Source organism: Lagopus leucura, unplaced genomic scaffold (genome assembly GCF_019238085.1).
Source record: "Lagopus leucura isolate 7727_CA_CO unplaced genomic scaffold, USGS_WTPT01 Super-Scaffold_100048, whole genome shotgun sequence".
NCBI lineage: Eukaryota > Metazoa > Chordata > Aves > Galliformes > Phasianidae > Lagopus > Lagopus leucura.
This window is the reverse complement of record NW_024962294.1, coordinates 2,773,711-2,792,352: the sequence shown is the minus strand read 5'-3', so window position 1 is coordinate 2,792,352 and position 18,642 is coordinate 2,773,711. Positions and strand designations below refer to the sequence as shown.

The 18,642-nt window shown below is 46.9% G+C and overlaps 1 protein-coding gene across 21 annotated transcripts in view; it reads left to right on the top strand.

Annotated features, from left to right (window-relative positions):
• The window catches only part of EPB41 (erythrocyte membrane protein band 4.1), a 73,982-nt gene that overhangs the window by 35,764 nt on the left and 19,576 nt on the right, over positions 1-18,642 (top strand). For 11 of the 21 annotated variants that reach the window (XM_042885219.1, XM_042885218.1, XM_042885217.1 and 8 more), the window contains 13 exons: positions 2,712-2,754; positions 4,189-4,264; positions 4,979-5,197; positions 7,110-7,197; positions 7,326-7,478; positions 7,937-8,034; positions 8,282-8,454; positions 9,280-9,396; positions 10,526-10,657; positions 11,377-11,484; positions 12,926-13,137; positions 15,581-15,643; positions 18,160-18,339. In XM_042885219.1, coding sequence (XP_042741153.1) covers positions 2,712-2,754; positions 4,189-4,264; positions 4,979-5,197; positions 7,110-7,197; positions 7,326-7,478; positions 7,937-8,034; positions 8,282-8,454; positions 9,280-9,396; positions 10,526-10,657; positions 11,377-11,484; positions 12,926-13,137; positions 15,581-15,643; positions 18,160-18,339 — 1,662 coding nt within the window. Of the gene's footprint in view, positions 1-2,711; positions 2,755-4,188; positions 4,265-4,978; positions 5,198-7,109; positions 7,198-7,325; positions 7,479-7,936; positions 8,035-8,281; positions 8,455-9,279; positions 9,397-10,525; positions 10,658-11,376; positions 11,485-12,925; positions 13,138-14,889; positions 14,947-15,074; positions 15,543-15,580; positions 15,644-18,159; positions 18,340-18,642 lie in introns of those variants that run through there. The other 10 variants (XM_042885222.1, XM_042885220.1, XM_042885224.1 and 7 more) reach the window with 7 other exon arrangements.

Genomic DNA, 18,642 nt, shown 5'->3' with positions numbered 1-18,642 from the left:
GAATGCTGACACGCTGCAGGGGCACTTCAGTCCTTGAGCCTGTGTTCATGGAAGGCACACAGCTGTCAGCAGGAGAACCACTGCTATGCTTTGGGCACGGAGGAGTCATTGCATGGAGGTTTACTTAAAGTAGGGGCTGTGGTGCTCAGGGAGGCTTTGGGTTTGCTTTCCTGTTCCTCTGACTCGTGACTCCCCTTCCTCTTGTTTCAGTAACAAATCCTGGGCTTTGAATTCATGCTGGATTTATTTTACCCATGGTGTCCTCCTCCTCCAGAGCAGTGCCAGCAAATGTAGCCGTTCTTACTAACGAGTGGTTCAGTGCATTCTTTGAACAATAACACTGAGCTGTGCTGGTAGCTTTATCACCTTTGTGATGGGAACACGGGCAGGGAAGTGGGAGTGAATCAAGGCTTAAAATGTGCAGCGGGTGAGCTTGTAGCAGCTGCTGGCTCCCAGCACAGATTCAGCTTCTGCTACCTACGTGCCAGCCTAAAACACAGCCTTGGTGGTGCCTGAGAGGATTCCTGGCTAAGATTTGAGGCTTGGGATCTTTATGTTTGTTTTTTTAATTGTTTCAGTATATTTCCAGCAGGAAGTCACAAATCCCTAAAAGCTGTTAGGAGTTTCAGCAGCAGAGTGTATGTATGTCCCTTTTCCATGAGTATTGTGCCTTTGAAAAGGGAAAACATGGCTGGGTTACGGAGCACCAGCTGCTGCCTTGGCACTGCTGTCAGCATTTGGTGGGTTTGAATTGAGGCCTTTTCATACCAAAAATTCTTACTCAAATGGTTTTGGTTTAAGGTCTCTGGTTGGTTGGACCAGAGCAGTGCCTTATCTTTTAAACCCCTGGTTACACTTTAACTTGAGCAATTACTCAAACTCTGTTTGATGAAGCTAGCCAAAAGCGTTCCACATTGAAAACAAGGGGCCGCTTTTATGTCCTTCAGACCAGTTTTGTCAGTCCACACTCTGGCTGCTCCCTTGCTTCACCTATAGCTTCCATGTTGGGCCACTTTCCAACGGCCACAGGATATATTTGTTGTTAAAGGACTAAATAATTGAAAGTGTGTATTTTTGATACGCAGGCGAAACAAAGCTCTGTTTGTGCCACAGGCAGCAAGCTGCCCTGCTGGCTTTGGGTGCTGCCTGACCTGAGCTCAGGGGTTTTTTAACCATAGAGACAGAAAACAGATAGCTGTGTCAGATCAGTGTGTCAGGGCTGAGAGTGCAGGAAGGTAAAGTTGCTGTAGTGCAGAGGAAGCTGCTCTCTTGAAGCCTGGTTTGTCCTGATGGGGGACCTGGCACCAGGTGACTGATTCACTGCTAGAACTGATCTCAATGGGAAGTCTGGAGCTGTGCTTCTTCACCTCCTGGCAACTTGCAGAGCAGCAGGGAGATGCAGGCCTCTGATCAAGGGCAGTCAGAAGGCCGTGTGCAGGGTCTCCCATACATAGGCAAGAAACCTTCCTGGTGATGGATATTTTCAGAGTAGGAATTACAGAGGGTACAGGTGGACAGGGCACTGCTTAGCACCAAAGCAGCCCCAATGCCAGTGTATACATAGGGGTGCTCTGCTTAAAACAGCAGGTGTAAAGAGAAAACAAGTGCAGGAGCAGCATGCCTATTTCTCAGATGGATTTCCTATCCCTAGCTTAGGTTAGGGAGGCCAGCATGTAAAAGGGTAAGATTACACATAGGCATTGCTGTCTCCCTGCCACAAAGCTAACAGTCTTTCTAGTCAAGAGAAATTGCTGCAGGGGGTTGCAGTGTGTCGTTCTTGCACCTCAGGAGATCCAGATGTGCAAATCTTCCTCAGTCCTCAGCACTGCAAAGAGCCAGGAGTGCTGGGAGCTGCTCCCACTGTGCTTGGCAAAAGCAGGAGTGTTGTTCTGAGCCTTCTGTTGCACCATCATCCCACAAAACCCCAAATTACTGGGGGGGGGAAGGATATATTTCTAAATTTGTAGCTGAGATAATTACTAGAAACTTGAGTCATACTTTAAAGAGACTGAGTTTATGTCACGTTTTCCAGCTGCTGGATGTTTTCTCTCCCATTTTAGTGATTAGGTCATTAAAGAACACAGCTAATAATAGAAGGTCTTTCCATCTTTGTTCTCAGGAGGGTAAGTATGCAGATAAGGGGCATAACAAGAAGGCAGACACACAGTTTGTCTGTTTCCAAAGGTCTTTGAGGAAAAATGTGTTGCACAAGGGCTCCCCTTGGCAGGGCTTGCCTGAGACCATACCTGCTGGGATGCGGTTGCAGCCTTTTCTAATATGCTGCTTTTAAAAAAGACAGTGAAAATAGGATCTGACAGTGCAGGATGTGCTGTGCTGAGTTCCCTCAGATGCTGCTGCCGTGTTTTCGGGAGCCAGCATAAATTCATTCATTTAAACCCTTTTCTGTAAAGGCTGCCTGCATGGTGTAGGCTGCTCATCAGCTGTGTGTGCTGAGCCTCTGAGGTGATGGGGTCATCTCACAGGAGACAGAACAGCTTCATATTGGAAACTGTTCATTCATATTCGTTGTCGGATTGGAAATTCACATGCTGAGGCTTCAGGCTGGAGTAAAACTTCTGAAACATGCTCTCCATCTTCAGTTTCCATGGTTGCAGCCGTGCCTGGTTTTTGCTGTGCTGTTCATGACTTGCAGTTTGCTGTGGTGTTTCTGTAACGTCTGTTATATTGTGAATGCTTTTATTCCCTTACAGACGTGGCTGGATCCTACCAAAGAAATAAAAAAACAAGTTCATGGTAAGTGGATGGGATTTATCAGGTGGCTGTGTGTTATCCTCTCCCCTTCCTTGCACACGTGTGGCTTTGGCGTGTGGCCCTGAGTGCTGGGCAGGTGCTTGGGCAGGATCAGCACGAGTTCAAGCCATCTGTGCTTTCTTTCTCTTCTTCTTAAGTATTTAGTTATGCTCTACATGGAGGAAAAGTGTCATTTCCTTGCGAAAACATAGCTTGGAGTGTGTTTGCCCTGTGCAAGCCATGCTCTCCTTACTACTACTAAATAGGGTGGAGAGGGAGATGTCAACAGTTGCCACGTAAAATCTAAGAGGCGGCTGTTGGAGCTGAGCCCAACTGCGTGCTGGAGTGAAGCAATGTGGGCTCCAAGGTGGTTTTAGGGTCCAAATAGGGATACTGGAATGATAAACAAGGCCTCAAGCAGGATCAGCACAAATGCCACGTGCTTTCTGAAAGGTTTTAAGCTCTTCTAGCGCCCAGTTCATTCAAGATGAGGGCAGTGTCAAAGTTAAGTAAACTTGTGAGGCTTTTGTTTTCTTTCAGGGGCAGCATAGGGTGTGACTGCTTCACGAGTAAACGCTGTTCTGTGGGTGTGCTTGGGGGGCACAGAATGAATTGTATCACTGCATGACTGAGGTTTTCATCTATCTTAGCAAGTTAGCAGCAAGCACGTATTGCAGCAAAGTGTTTTTTGGAACTACGGTGCTAAAAGGCACAGGAGAAGGGAATTCCAGGGTTGCTCTGGGTTGTGATCAGGAGATGCATTGCGTGTGCATTGGGCTGCACACACAGGTGACCTGCTCAGCTGTGTCACTGAGCCAGGCAGGCTAATTGTACCACAAGTAATGCCACTTCTCAACACAATTACAGGGGTCCTCGCTGTAATGTGTGCAGCAGTGCTGTTTGCAGCAAGCTTTATTGCCACAGCTGGCTCTTGAGTTGTAAAGCTCTTCTTGCCTTGGTGCTTGCTGCTCCTTCCAGATTGATGCCTGTGCTGTGTTGAAGTGTGCTCTGCCCACATGGCCGCAGCACATGAGGCTGCTGAGTGAATTAGCACATCTGCTCCTTATGAGACATTTGAAAATTGGATTGAGTGATGAAGCACTAATTCATTAACCTACAGCACGTCTGACCTCTCTTCATGAATCTGTTTTTTTTTTTTATCAGTGAAGTATTTGAGTAATTTAGCCTCTTGGGATCGAATTTAATTGTTTTTTTCCACCAGTTGTGGCATCTTTCACATGTATTCATCTGCCCTGCTTTGTTTTCTCTTGTGTGTATCGTAGCTCTTGTAAATGGGATTGTATCTTTTGCCATCTGCCTCAGCAGCAGTGAGCTGTGTGAGCAGCAGTATGGAGCTCATGTTTGGGTCCGATAGCTGGCTGTTGCAAAGCTCTTCTGCTGGGTTCATTTTTCTAAAACTTCTCTTTGTATTTTCAGGAGGCCCCTGGGATTTTACTTTCAATGTCAAGTTTTATCCTCCGGATCCTGCTCAGCTGACAGAGGATATAACGAGGTGAGTGCCCCATTCATCTTGCTAGCAGAAAGCTTGCTGAGCAGTGCTGGGAGCACCTTCAGGAAGCTGCTGGAATCAGATTAGCAGTGGATGGATGGATGCCCCATCCCTGGAGGTGTTCAAGACCAGGTTGGATGGAGCCCTGGGCAGGCTGCTCTTGTACCAGATCTGGAGGTTGGTGGCCCTGCCTGTGGCAGAGGTTGGAACTTAGTGATCCTTAGAGTGCCTTCCAACCCAAGCCATTCTGTGATTATAAGATCCCATGGTCCTCTGAAACAGAAGTTTCTAATACTGAAGCATCGCTCCATCCTTGAGGACATCCTGAAGAACTGTTTGGGGGGGTTCTGTTTGTTTGGATTGGATGTTTGTGTGTCTGGGAATGCTTCCTCCCTTCACCAAAGTGCGCGTGCTGATAGCAGTGTCTTTACAGTCATGTTTTTGTATGGGAAAATGCACTTTTCTTTTAAAAGAAACTTTTCTGATGATAGAAAGCATCCTCTGTTCTTTTCCCGGAGTGGAGGTGGCCTGAAATCCTCTTGTCTTCCAGCTGTGGAGTGCTGTGACGATCATCCCATAATTAAAAATACACATGAGAAAAAACACTCTGCTTAATTCATAGTGCTGCCAAATAATGACTTGGTTCAGTGCTCTGGAGCAGATTTCCTCGGGTCTCTGCGGTCTCTGTAAATAGCATTGGTTTTTTTTCTGCCAAAGGTATTACTTGTGTCTTCAGCTTCGACAAGACATCATCTCAGGGCGGCTGCCTTGTTCCTTTGCCACTTTGGCTCTGCTGGGTTCCTACACAGTGCAGTCTGAGCTGGGTGACTACGATCCTGACCTACACAGCACAGATTACATCACTGAATTCAAACTGGCTCCAAACCAGACCAAAGAGCTTGAAGAGAAGGTTGTGGAACTTCATAAAACGTACAGGTAAAGAGCACTGGCACCTAAGAACTGGCTTTTTAGATTGCTCTTTTTTGACACGTGCCTCATATGAGTGCTCCTTTTCAACAATATCGCTGTAAAAGTGGGTTTTATTTCATATAAAAGCACAGATTTCGTTGCTGTAACCTTGTTGTTTCTCTTTTCATGTGTTTGTTTTTGGATTTACACAAGTTTTGGGCCGTGATCTGGTTGGAACAGATCCCAGGTCGTTATGTATGTGCTGTAGTCTGCAGCATGCTTGGAGTTTTCTGCTGCCACACATAACAAGTAATGTGTTATGGTGTGGAATCATTCCAGTTAATGCTTGAGGGACAAAAATGCATTATGCTGTCATCGTGTCCACAAATGCATAGTGACCGGGCAGATGTGTGTTGTTCTGGTGGGGCTGGAGGGCTCTGATGTCCGATCTGAGGGTCACAGTGGCAGACCCTCCTCCTCATCTCATCTTGACCTTATTTTCGTAGATGCTCTCAAGTGCTTTGGTTGCAAAATCTCCATGGAGCGGTGTGCTCCCAGGGGGGTGACATGGAGAGCATCCATAGCTGCACAGTTCCAGTGATACTTTTGGATTTTTGAGGGGAAAAAGCCCATAAAAGTGCTCCAAGGTACCAAGGTGTTGTGGAGGTGTTGCACTAGCAGCCCTCTGAGCTGTGGGAAGCTGCTGGCTTTGATGCACTGATGGTTGAGAGCAGAGCACATGGAAACCAATAACCAAAGTGCAGCCATGGGGGTGGGCATAGGGCCCTGGCTATCACCAGAGCCATGATGAATGCCTCACTCAACCATGCAAATCAATACTTGATCTTGATTCCCCTCCATTTGCTCTAAGAGGAAAGAGGGACAATAAGTACTGGGCCACTGATAGGCTTCATGACTGGGAGTCAAAGGCCGTCGGCTGCGCCAGAAGCAGCAGATCACATTGCTGAATTATTCATGCCTTTGTTACAAGATTACTTGGCTGTGTGGGACATAGATTTGTTTTAAATGCACTCGTGTGTGCAGTAGGAAGTATGTAATATGTGTGCATCTCATCTCTGGTCCGTGTTCTGTGAACTGTCAGAGGGTTTCCAGTGGAAAAGCTCCATCTCTCACTGCTTTATTTGGAGAGCAAAGGTGTGGGTTGGAAACAGTCACTGCTCTCAGGTCCTGTGCAGGACACTGTCCTTGCAGTGCTCTTTGTCCTACACACTACTACCATTTACATTGCACAATGCATGGATGTGTGTGCTCAGCAAGAAAGACATCAGAGCTGTGAACAAAATGAACAAAATGGAGTGTTTGCAACTGAATACTCTTCCAGCTGAGCTGCTGAATGTACCTTGCTCCACTGAAACTTATTAACAGGGGCACTTCAGTAACGTTGATAATAGCCTCCATTATCAGGATGTTGCTGTTAAGCAAAGTTCTGTTGTGTTGCCTTTCCTGCAGATGGTACCATCTGTTCCCAGAAAATGTCTCATTCATCTCGTCTGCCCCATCAGGAATATCTGCCACGTGGTTTCAGCTGTCCTCAAACAATGCTGGGTTTGGGAAGGTCTCAGGCCGTGTGCTCACCATGCACAGTACCTGTCACTCCTTGCCTTCAGCTGAATTGGAGCGTTCTCCACCTCGAGTTTTGAACCCTGTGCCACACTTTTTTCACAGATCAATTACTTTCTAGTCTGGTGTCAGTAGCGCTCAACTGAAGAACGATGCTTCTGTTTTATGAGGGTGTCTCAGAATGCAAACTTGTGCATTCAGAGCAACTTAGTAGTTCATCATCTGGGCACAGAGTTGGTTGTGCTCAAAGCAGAAGATCTAACAAGTAAATGGTTGTAAATGGTTTTGTAAGATCTAATGTGTCTCCTCATAAAAGCAGCATTTATGGAAATGCCAAACCCTTTCTCTCTTTCTCCAGATCCATGACTCCAGCCCAAGCAGACCTGGAATTCCTTGAGAATGCAAAGAAGCTGTCTATGTATGGAGTTGACCTTCACCACGCCAAGGTGAGAATCAGTGGGAGGTGTGGTGATTAATTAAGAGCTTCAGGGAAAGACTAAAGGAGTAATTTGGAGGACACCCTGGAACCCAGTACAGCTCTGACTCTGGTCTCTGCTTAAATGTACTTTCTCAGGACTTGGAAGGGGTGGATATCACTCTGGGAGTCTGTTCCAGTGGCCTTCTTGTTTACAAAGATAAGCTGAGAATCAACCGCTTCCCTTGGCCCAAAGTCCTGAAGATTTCCTACAAACGCAGCAGCTTCTTTATTAAGATTCGCCCAGGGGAGGTATGTTATGGCTCCTTGGGGGGGTTTTGTTAAATTAGCTTCTAATATCTTTGGGAAGGAAGCGAGCTTCCTACTGAGTTGGCATTTTATACCCTTGTGCTTCTGATATTGGCTTGACCCTAAGTTCAGCTCTTCAAGCAGAGCCCAGTGACCTTGCTGAAGTGCTGAGAGAGACAAGGAAAACTTTAGTGTGTCATCCAGCACCACCTCCTGGCACAGTCTGGTATTCTCACATCCAGGCTGAAAGCAATTCACAGCTGAAATTGTTCGAGAGCCTCCTCCTTTTCTGGAAATGTGGCAAAATATGGGGCAGATGGTTACTGTTCTCACACCTGAGCTCCTCCTGCACATCCGTGGAGTGAGCTTAGTGCTCCTGGGCAGGGCAGGTAGATGGGCTGGAGCTGCACTTCTGTAACAGTTGCTTCTTGCCAAACCTAAATCACTTATGTTTCCAACAGCAAGAGCAGTATGAAAGTACAATTGGATTCAAGCTACCAAGTTACCGGGCAGCAAAGAAGCTGTGGAAAGTATGTGTTGAACATCACACATTTTTCAGGTGAGTTTCCTAAATGATAGGCTCCCTTTGACTGATTAATGCTGAAGATGAGGGGCTGAAGATGAGCACACCTTCAGCATTCCTTAGGTTCCAACAAAAATCAGAGTGAAACGATTGCAGGGAAATGAAATGCTTATATTGCAGTACATTTCCATGCAGCTTCCGTGCGAGGTTTTCTTTCTCATGTAGATGTGTGTCGCTTCCTGGATCCAGAGTCGTGCTTTGAACTTGCATGTCTGCTTTCCAGGCTGACTTCCACTGAGGCCATCCCCAAGAGCAGATTCCTGGCTCTGGGCTCCAAGTTCCGTTACAGTGGGCGGACGCAGGCGCAGACCAGGCAGGCGAGTGCCATGATTGACAGACCTGCACCCCAGTTTGAGCGCACAGCGAGCAAGAGAGCCTCCAGGAGCCTCGATGGAGGTTAGTGGGCAGCTCTGCTTTGTGCCCCTGCAGCATCCTGCCTGGGTTCAGCTCGTTGGCTGTGTCTGATTTTGCTTTGATTTGGTGAGCTTAGGGTTTTGATCCCTTTGAAAACTTCTGAGTATTCCCTGAATGCTATTAGAATTTGCTTCTTTGTGAAAAAGCAACTTATTTAACTTCTCACTTCAATGCAAGACCTGGGTGTAAAAGATAAACCCTACAGCAGTGTCACCAAGAACTGACTGTCAAAAACCAACTGTGGGTGTTGGTGCTGAAGGCTCCTTGCAAAGTTCTGGTGTAACCACATTCAGCCTCAGGACATATTCCTTTTGGGAGATGAAGAATTGTAGGATGTTGGTGTATTACAGGGTGGGGTTGAAACTAGATGGTCATTATGATCCTTTTCAACCTAGGCCATTCTATGATTCTGTGTTTATTTAATGTAGATTCTTAAGTTACATTGCTTTCCTTGAGGGGGAGAGATATGCCACTAGTGCTTGAATCTTGGTCAGTGTCTGCTAAGGGGATGGTAATACTGAAGTTTGTGGCACATCCATCAGAAGGGCTCTTTCCTGGCGATTTTAAAAGGTCCTGATAACAGCAGACAGAGCACGAGAGGTGAAGTGTGAAAAGGGGAGTGGTGAGAGTCCTGGATCTGAGTCAGTGGGTGCTTGTAAAATTAGGACTCCAGCTGCAGTGCTGTAACCCAGTGTCAGGGCATGGAAAGAGCATCCTGTGAACGTAACGCTTCCATCCCCATTGAGGTCTGCTGCCTTTTTCCATCTGCTGTGTGGGCAGTTGTTAACATGTGCACCATTTCTTCAGCTAAACGTGCGACTCAAAAAGTTGAGTTCAGAGCCGTAGAGGAAGAGAAGCAGGAGGAGGTGGTGGTGGTTGAGGTTCCCGAACCAAAACCCGTGGATCAGTTCCGAGAGAAGCCAGGTATAGCTGTGGTGGCTACAACTCTCTGCAGTGCGTTTGCTGTCCTTTCCCCACTCAGATGCCTTTACATGCTTGTTCCTGACAGCTCTGACCAGTTTCACTGAGCCTGGCGGCTTGCTTTCTTGCTTCTTTTCAAGGAGAGTTTTGCAGATGGAGGACAGGCAGCCTGGAGGAGCCCCAGTTCTCATTCAGTTCCTGCTTTGCACCCCGCTAGGCAGCAACCTGGGGAGGTGGGGAAGCAGGCAGGATGGCTGGCACTTCAGAACTGTCTCCTTATTAAATTTGGGTGTGTTTTAAAATATGGATTAGAAAACTCTCCAAGTTCTTTTCCTGTGGTCATCATACTTTTTATAAAGCTTCTGGAAGACTTCATTCATGGAACAGCTTGCAGTTTTTTTTGAGCCTGTTTTGGTGGTGTGAGGAATGCCTTGCATTTTAGTACATGGAGCCTAGATTTCTCTTTATTGCTAATAAATATTAACATCCTCTTACGTATATTTAAATACTACTGATGATGGCAGCAGTGGTGATGTCAGATGTTGACTTTCTTCTTCACTTAAATAGGCAGTGCTTGCAGTACATTACGACTGAGCATAATTCATATGCATTGTGTGCTGTTCCATTTCCCTTCTTCTACCGTGCATTTCTACAGTGAGTGCTTGACATCACTCCTTTTCAGGTCTGAAATCCAGCTCAAGGTTTCACAAAGTGACGTGGCAGATTTCCCCCCCTGTTGCTATCTCCCCTCTGTTCCTGCAGTCAGCACAGCGCTCTGCTATAAGAGCAGAAGATGGAGTTAGCATGTAGCACAGCAGGATGGATGATGGATGTTCTTACAGAGTGCTCGAGAATAGTTTTCATGTCTCCCCCAAAGTGCTGTCGATGGGAAAGAACCCAAAGAGCTGATTAGTTTTGGTTTTAACTCTTCCCCAGTATCCTGTTGGGACTGTCAGATCTAGAAGGACTGACAGGCAGCTGCAGCGTGGAAAATCATTGCTGAGTGATGTTGGTTTAGAAACTCTGCTGTTCTGAGGCTGCCTTGGCGAGGAACCTGCACTCCCTGTCTCTGTGCTGCCGTGTGCCCGTGGGTGCCCAAATGCTCCATTAATGCATGCAAACCTCTTTCTAGCCAAGCACGCGCTTGAAAGTTTTGAAATGAAACCCATTGCAGAGGAGGAAGAGGAGGAGGAGGAGAAGGTAGAGGTGGCTCAGGTTCCCATTGCTGAGCCAAAGCTGCCGGACCTGGTGCAGCAGCAGTCAGGTATCGCCACGGCTGTGCATGGCACCTCAGGTGCCCACTGCAGTCACCTGTGCTGGGGATGCTGGGTTGCAGTGGTGCTGCAGGGCAGGCTGCCTTGTTTGCAGTGGTGTTCATCGCTGGTGAAATCACCGCCAGCTTTGCCAGCGTGTTGCTGTGTGAGTGGAGTGCCTTGACGTGGCTTGGCTGTGTGCTGCTGCAGTGGAACTAATGCCAGCTGGGTGTGACAGCCTTCTAACACTTCTGTGCCGCTGTGCCTTTCTGTAGGATTAGTTTCTGTGGGCAGTGTGCCGTGCCTCAGACCTGGAGGTGTTCTCTGGGCCCGTGGAGGTCACCTCTCCCTCTTCTTGACACTTTTGCTCCCAGTAGATACCGTCTGCTTGGCCAAGGTGGTGATGATTGCTGTTTTAAACCTTGGATTTTGGAGGAGCATTTTTGATTGCGTTTAAATCTAGAATAGTATATCAAAATAGTTAAAAGGTCATTAATTGAGCAAACCTGAAATACCACAGTTCAGGATGGAATGCAGCCTCATCACTGAGAGGCAGAGGAAGAGCTCAGTGTCTTTTTGTCATTTTTTGCTGTGTGTCCTGGAGCTCTGAGGCACTGTGCGAGGAGCACCAGTCCTTAAGGAGAGCTGGCCTTGTAGCTTTACAGGTGGCACTGCTTCCTTTTCTGTTTAATCTTTGAGGTGGCATTTAACACACGCGTAACTTTTTTAGCCACACATGCCTCTGGCACTGTTGAGATAAGCCCAGTAGAAGAAGAGGAGGAGGAGGAAGAAAAATTGGTGGTGATGGGAGAGCTAAAGCCAGCCCTGAAGGAGCCAGGTACGACTGTGACAGCTTTTTCCCCCCTGCCTGCCATGTCACAACCCCACATACAACTCCTCGGGCAGCTGTCACCGCTTCTGAGGCATCAGTGCCACCCTGGAGCAGATGTACTCCTGGAAGGACAGCAGCATGCCTGACTCACTGCTGTGCTGGAGGGTGGGAGGGAGAATGCAGACAGCAGTGGTAATTGGGGGGCTCTAGTGTGGGTTTCAGTGAGACCTGTGTCAAGGACTCCAACGTAAAGATATCACCTCAGTGATCAAGGTCTTCCTTTTTTGCCCATCTGCCTTCTGTGTTGCTGACCCGTGGATACTCTATTCCATACACTTTTTGGGCACACATGAAATGCTGTTTAGCTCCTCGCTGAATGGTGTGATGTGAATTCTCACTGAGGAGCCACTTAAAACTGCATTCCTTCTTGAATTCCAGAAATATGGTGTCTTTGATTAGCTGGGTGGGCTCGGAAGAAATCCATGCAATGTGACTCCTCCTGACCACCTGTATATGATGTTTTTAGTGAAATAGCAATCAAAAGGCAACACTGGGAGAGCTAAATAGTTTGTTGTGCCTGTAGATAAAGACCATGAATTAACTGGGGCTTGCTTTGTTGCACAGCATTAGCTTTTGAATGTTTGTGGAAGTTTCGGGCTTACAGAGCTCAGGGGTTGTCTGGGAAGTCAGAACTCAAAGGAAGAAGCAGGCAGTTGTTTTTGTGCACACGTAGTGCTTTTATTTCAGGCTCATCCTCTCAAAAGACGATTTTTTTTCCAAGCATGTTATTCATTTGTGCACTTGCACGGAGTTGGAGATGCTGGATATCTCCTTGCAGCCGTGCCTTGTGCTGCAGCAGGAGATACCCATCTCAGCACACTGCGTGAGTCTGCTTTGGAAGCCACCTGAAAGTTGCTGTGAAGTTTTATTGTGAAGTGCTTGTTGGGGTATTTCCTTTTTATTCTTCTTTGCATTGCTGAAGACATCAGGGCTTTGTGGGAAAACTTTGGTTCCTCTTCCAGAAACCACCCATTTCTGATTGAGGGCGTGCAAAGGAGATCCAGAATTCACCACAGCTCTAAGTGTTGCTATTTTAAAGGTTGTGTTCTGATGGAGTTCTGTATGAAGGACCCAGAAATCAATGGCACAATGTCAAAAACAGATTAGCCTTTCTGCTGTGGCTTCTCTGCGGAGTGCAAGCTTGCTTTTTGTAAGCCATCTCTTGTGGGATTTTCTTTTTATTTTGTTCCAACCATCAGGAAAACAATCTCGACTTCCCCATACTAAATGCAAAAGCTGCTTTGCTCGACATCTTGATTTCTTCTTCCCTTTTTGCCTCCTTCTCCCTCCTCCCTTACAACTACGGCGCTGTAATTTGGAAACCCTTTGTGTGGAGCTGTGGAAGTGCTGCCCGCTCTGACCCTTGTGCTGCCTGTCTGTCCCTCAGCTGTGGCAGTGATAACACCTGAGAGGAGCCCCCGGCCCACCTCTGCTCCTGCCATCGCCCAGAGCCACGTGGCTGAGGCAGCCCCAGCTAAGCCTGATGCCAAGGAAGCCCTCGCTGCATCAAAAGTAGAAAAGGAAGCACTGAAAGCTGAGGCGAAGCGTGAGGAGGTCCTCCCAGAGAGAGCCAAAGCAGAGCAAGCTGAGGCATCTAAGGTATGTTAGTCCACATCACTTGGGGAGAGAGTGGTGCCAGGCTGGAGCTGTGGCCCTGGGCATCTTCCCTTCCTGGGCAACGGGTGGGAGGGAGCAGTAGGACCTGGATAGCAGGGAAATGCCGGCCCTGACCACAGTGCAAGGAGGGGGTGGCCAGGTGGAGGCAGAAGGGCTGGCTGGTGGGAGCTCTGGTGCAACTAAACACAGCGGGCAACTAAACGCATTTAAAAAGTCAGCAAGAATTGCACACAAACAGATATTTGAGTTTGTGTTAACTTGAATTCGGGGCTCACTCTTTGCTAAGCTCTATCTGCTGTTTCCTGATAGGGCAGGTGAGCAGTTCTGGTGCAATTAGTGACCCGGATATGGTCCACAGCCCAATACCTGAATGCACGTGCTCTTAATTTGTATACTTCCTTTGGATGTTTCTAAAAACCAGACTGAAATTCTAGTAGTGAACGGTGCTGTTCAGACCTTGGGGGCATTTATTGTTTAAATGGAGGTTTTTTCAAGAATATTCACACTCTCCACAGATGTCTGAGGCTTCTGCTGGTGTTGATGTGATAAAGATATTAATGGGTTGGTATTTTAAGTCAAAATAATGTGTGAAAATGTCGTTCATAGCAGAGTGTCCTTAACATTCTGCAAATCCCTGAAAGCTCACAGTGATGCAGCATTGGTGCACGCCTTGAGTCACCATTTCCATGTCAGCCCGAATGTTTAGTTGCTCCCAGCTGTTCCTGGAGCCAATTTTTGGTGTGACATGGGATGTGTGTGGTCTGGTGTGCACAACAGACGTGAGACCTGTGGTCTCATCTGACACATTCACCAGAGATCATGGTCAGTTACACCTGGGAGGTGGAGGTGCAGAAAGAACGGTTGAGCAGTAAATTTCTTGACCTGGATAATAATTTCTAAATGAAAATAGCAAAGGAAATCTTCAGGAGGGTGTATTTGAGAATCACTCTTCTTGTTACACCACTCAGGCCCAATAGCTTTAAAGTGAGGATCAGTAAATTTTATTTATTCCATTACACTTATTGCAGATTTGTTGGCTTGTTTGTTTGTTATTGTGGTTTTTTTTTCCCCCTAAATGCTTAAATATTCCTTTTTTTTCCCCTTTAAACGTAGTTGTGGGGGGAAATGGTGGATTTGAAGACATCAAATGTGCCGTTTCTCACACGTAGAACACCTTCTCACACTTCTTTTAACACCAACTGATGCTTTCACCTTCAGAGTATTCAGCATCCCAGTTTCCCTGAAGTGCTTTCCTTACAACATTAAGACAATCTGGGCTCTCTGCTCATGTAAATACCCTAATTTGAGATATTAGGTCCCTTTTTATGGGTAGGTCTCTTCTTACTGGCTGTGCAAACACAATACCACAGCGTCCCACCTGTGCTCATGTGAACGTGTTGCTTTTGGTCATGATTTCATGGGAAGATCCAGTGAAAACATGGGCTGACAAGTATAATCCAGCAGGAAGGCAGCCTGCAGCAGCACTAGAGAGCACTATTGCAAATGCACATGACTCTCAAGCTGAAAGAATGACCTGAAATGAACTAACAGACTGCAAGAGAGCTGCAGTGTCATTAACTCCTTGTGGAAGGCTGCATCTTGGTTTTTGCATGTGCATTTCAAAACCAGCGTTTCAAAACCAACCTGATGCAGCTGTGTTTGGAAACTAAATTGTCTCTCGAGAAAAAGGCTACTAACAAGAAATGTTTTTACCCATTTATTTCTTAAATGTAGGTGAGGAAAACGCACATTGAGGTCACAGCACCCACTACGGCTGGTGACCGACCCCAGGTTTGTGCCACTATCTCAGTTAGGACCCTCACTGTTTTTTATGGCTACACGGTGAGGTTTGACGCAGTGAAATGAACCAACCATTTTTGTGGTTTTGTTTTTCTCCCTTCTTATCACGGCCCAAACAGAAGCAGCCTGCAGAAAAAGAGGAAGAGCTGATAAGAATGAGGAAGGTCAGCCGTTTTACGCTTTCACAAAACAAATTTGCTGTATCACTCACGCATACTTGACCTGTTTAAAAAGACAGTGCTCCAATTCCTTCATGTGCTTTGGGTTGGGTTTTCATTTTCTTTTTTTTTTTTCTAAACCAGAGCTGTCACACACTTGATTTGGAAGCGTGGTGGCTGAAATGACCCACGTTGAATGTCACAGAGGCACCACCAAGCAAAGCAAAAGCCAATGAAACCCTGGGAGCTGTCTCTTTAAAGCACTCATTGCACTCATTGCATTTTCCCATCCCCATGAGCCAGACCTTCCATTCACTGGTGGTGACTGTGGCCCATCCCTCACCGGCGCAGCGCTGCGCTCCACTCACTAACTTTTTAATTTGCCAATTTGTCGATCCTGCAAGAACAACCTTTTAATTTTTTGTGCTTTTCTTTTTTTTGTTCCCCCTTTTCTTTCATTTTCACAGAAGAGATCAAAGAGACTAGATGGTGAAAACATTTATATCAGGCATAGCAATTTAATGTTGGAGGTTTGTATGAACTCAAAGCTTTTTTCAGTTGCGTTTGCCTAGATCTGTGTTCTGTGCTCAACTTTTTCTTCCTCTTCTGCTGCTGCCTTTCTTTTTGCATGCTACTGCATGAAATGTTTTTTTTTAAGTACGCTTTTGCATGTTGACAGTAAACATGACGATGTGCAGGCATTCTTCCTTCTACCCCTTCTGACTTTCATTCTCTCATACTCCCCAGGATATATGATTGGCAGAGCCATGTGCTCAGCCTGCTCTGTTCTTGGACCACGGCACACATTGTGGGGGGAGGCTCCTCTATGAGTTCCTGGTAGCTGGAAATAAATTAATTCTGGTGGGTGAGGGCAGCCCAGTGGAATCAAGGAAACACATCCTGGCACAGCCTGCATTGCAGTCCATCCCCTCGGGGCTGGCGGTGACCCATGGCAATGGATGCCCATCCATCCATCCATCCTTCCATCCATTCCCGTTGGCTCTGGGAGCCCTTCCCTTGGCTTCACCCAGCACAATCTCAGAACAGAACGTGCCAATCATATATTTACCCTTACACCATGTTACAGAAGACTTTGTGGCTTCTGATATTCTGTTCCTGTGTTATGTGTTTCTACTCCAACTTGCAGCACCAGCAGCTGGTAGTAGGGTTTTCCTCTTGGTATCTCTTGAAAGCAAAGTGTACTAACTGCCTTCTCCTAATCTGAATTTTAAAAGTTTTGCAGCTTTTGGGGATTTTCTTTCTTCTTTTTTTTTTTTTCTTTTTTAAATGACTGCTACAATTTAAGCTTTTGGACATGAGCGCCCATGGGCAGAGTTTGGCCACCACTGCGAGGACAGTGCCTTGTCACTTCCTTTAGACCAATTGAGCAGCTCCTCCTCCCCAACTTGAAGCACAGCTCTTACCCACACCCTGCTTCCAAACAGCTTTTTCCTGTTCATGAGGGACCAGGCTCTGCTCCCCCCACCCTCCCGCTGGTTCTGTTGCAGGTGCTCCAGTGGCTCAACCCCTCTGCTCCTCTTTACTCCGTGTGCGTGGCAAAGCTGGTGGTTTCTAGCAGACCTCACAACTGCTGGCACAGAAATGCTCCAGGAGCTGCTGTTTAATTGCACTGAGCTGCTCAGTGCTCAGTGCTCCATATGCTGCTCTCTGCGGACTTAGAAAAAGGCAGAACGTGAGGGAAAGCTTGGTGGTCATAGCATGTTCCTTAAGGTGTTTCAAGAGCAGCTGTGATCTCCTGGGTAGCTCTGTAGCTGCAGCCTCTCTGCAGGCTCAGATCAACTCTTAGGAGTGGCAGCAGGGATTTGGGTGCTCTTTCTCTCTTCTCCAAGCCAGTGGCAGCCATAGGGCTGCTGACCCCATGCCCAGATGCAGTTTGCATGGAGTCCTCAGCCTGCCTCTCTGTGCCACTTCCCATAAGCAAATGCTGTGCTTTATGTGGGACTGATGGCAGAGCTTTTATTTCCCCAGAACTGTGCCAAAAAGAGCAAATTTACTCATTGGGTGTTGGGGACCTGTCACACTGCGTGCTGCAGGATGCAGGTAGCAGAGTGGGACGTCTTCCTCTGGGGAGGTGTTTGCTTCAGGAAGTGCTTGCTTTCCCATCTTCTTAGGTCTATGGCTGCCAACTCAAAGCATAAAAGGAGTGAATTTTGCCAATGATGCTTTTCCTGACCTTACTTTCTCCTTCTCTATAGAGTGAGGCTTGCTGTTTTCTGGCACTGTCCAGAAAAGTCGTTTGGCTTAAGCCTATTTTATGCAAAAGCTTTGTGTTAAACTAACTGTTTGCTTGCAAGGGGAGGCTATTTCTAAACGTATTAGTTGAACAGAGCTGACTTGCCTCAAAGTCTGTTCATTTATGCTGTAAACTGGCATTGCAGAGAAGAAATCTGGCCCTTTCCAGATTAATAATCTAAGCAGGAGTTTCCTGCTTGATCCAGCATGAAGTAAATGCTCAGTTAAGTTTTAGAGGTCTGCATCTCATCTTCAGCTCTGAAGTCTAAAGCTCCTATGGTGGCTCCTGGAGGGAGGAAATGAGATGAGAGGAAAAAAAGATAATGGGGTATTCTGGAACCAAAGATAACTTTTGTTAAGACAACAGAGAATAGGTATAAAGAGAAGAAATGAAACTGTAGAGAGGCCTTCTTAACTACCCTTATATCCTTGAACATTCAGACTAGCAGAGGGAAAAGAAAGCAAATTCAAAAGCATGAAAGAACCCAAGCAAACTTAGACTTGCAATTTGAAAGCCCCATGTGCAGCAAGGCCATGAGGTGACACCTCAGCAGTCACAGCTGGAGATGAGCTGATGGCAGGTTTGGGTCCTGCAGGAGACACTGCGTGGTTCTGAGTGTGGTTTGCTCAATGCAAGGCCAGAAAGAAGGGAGAGGTACATTCACAGTGTGAGCACCACTGATGGAAGTTGGCAACAACTCTGCTGAGTGCAGCTTTGCTTTGTGGCAGCATAGGCAAACTGCAGGTTGCCCGTCTCCGTGTCTCTTCATTTATTCTGTCTTTCCGCCACTAGGATCTAGATAAGACCCAAGAAGAAATAAAGAAGCATCACGCCAACATCAGCGAGCTGAAGAAGAACTTCATGGAGTCTGTCCCCGAGCCTCGCCCGAGTGAATGGGACAAACGTTTGTCCACTCACTCCCCGTTCCGAACGCTCAATGTCAACGGGCAGATTCCATCGGGAGCGGATGGAGTGAGTACCTGGGGTCAGGAGGGTGCCCAGCAACTGCCCTGCCAGCCCAGTTAAGCCCCAGCTGCCCCTGGGTTGGGTGCCCTCAGTGCGACTGTTAGATGGGCTCTGCGAGAATCAGTGCTTTTCTTTTAGTGCCCTAAAACTGTGGGTTTTTATTTAGCTGGGTGAAGGAATGTGGGTGTTGTTCACCTGGTTTTGGTACTGCGTTTCGTAGTGCTGACAGTGCACTTCACGTGGCTGCTTTGGGGTTTGGTTTATTCTTAGTACCAAAGAATGCATCTCCCCAAAATATTAAACAAACAA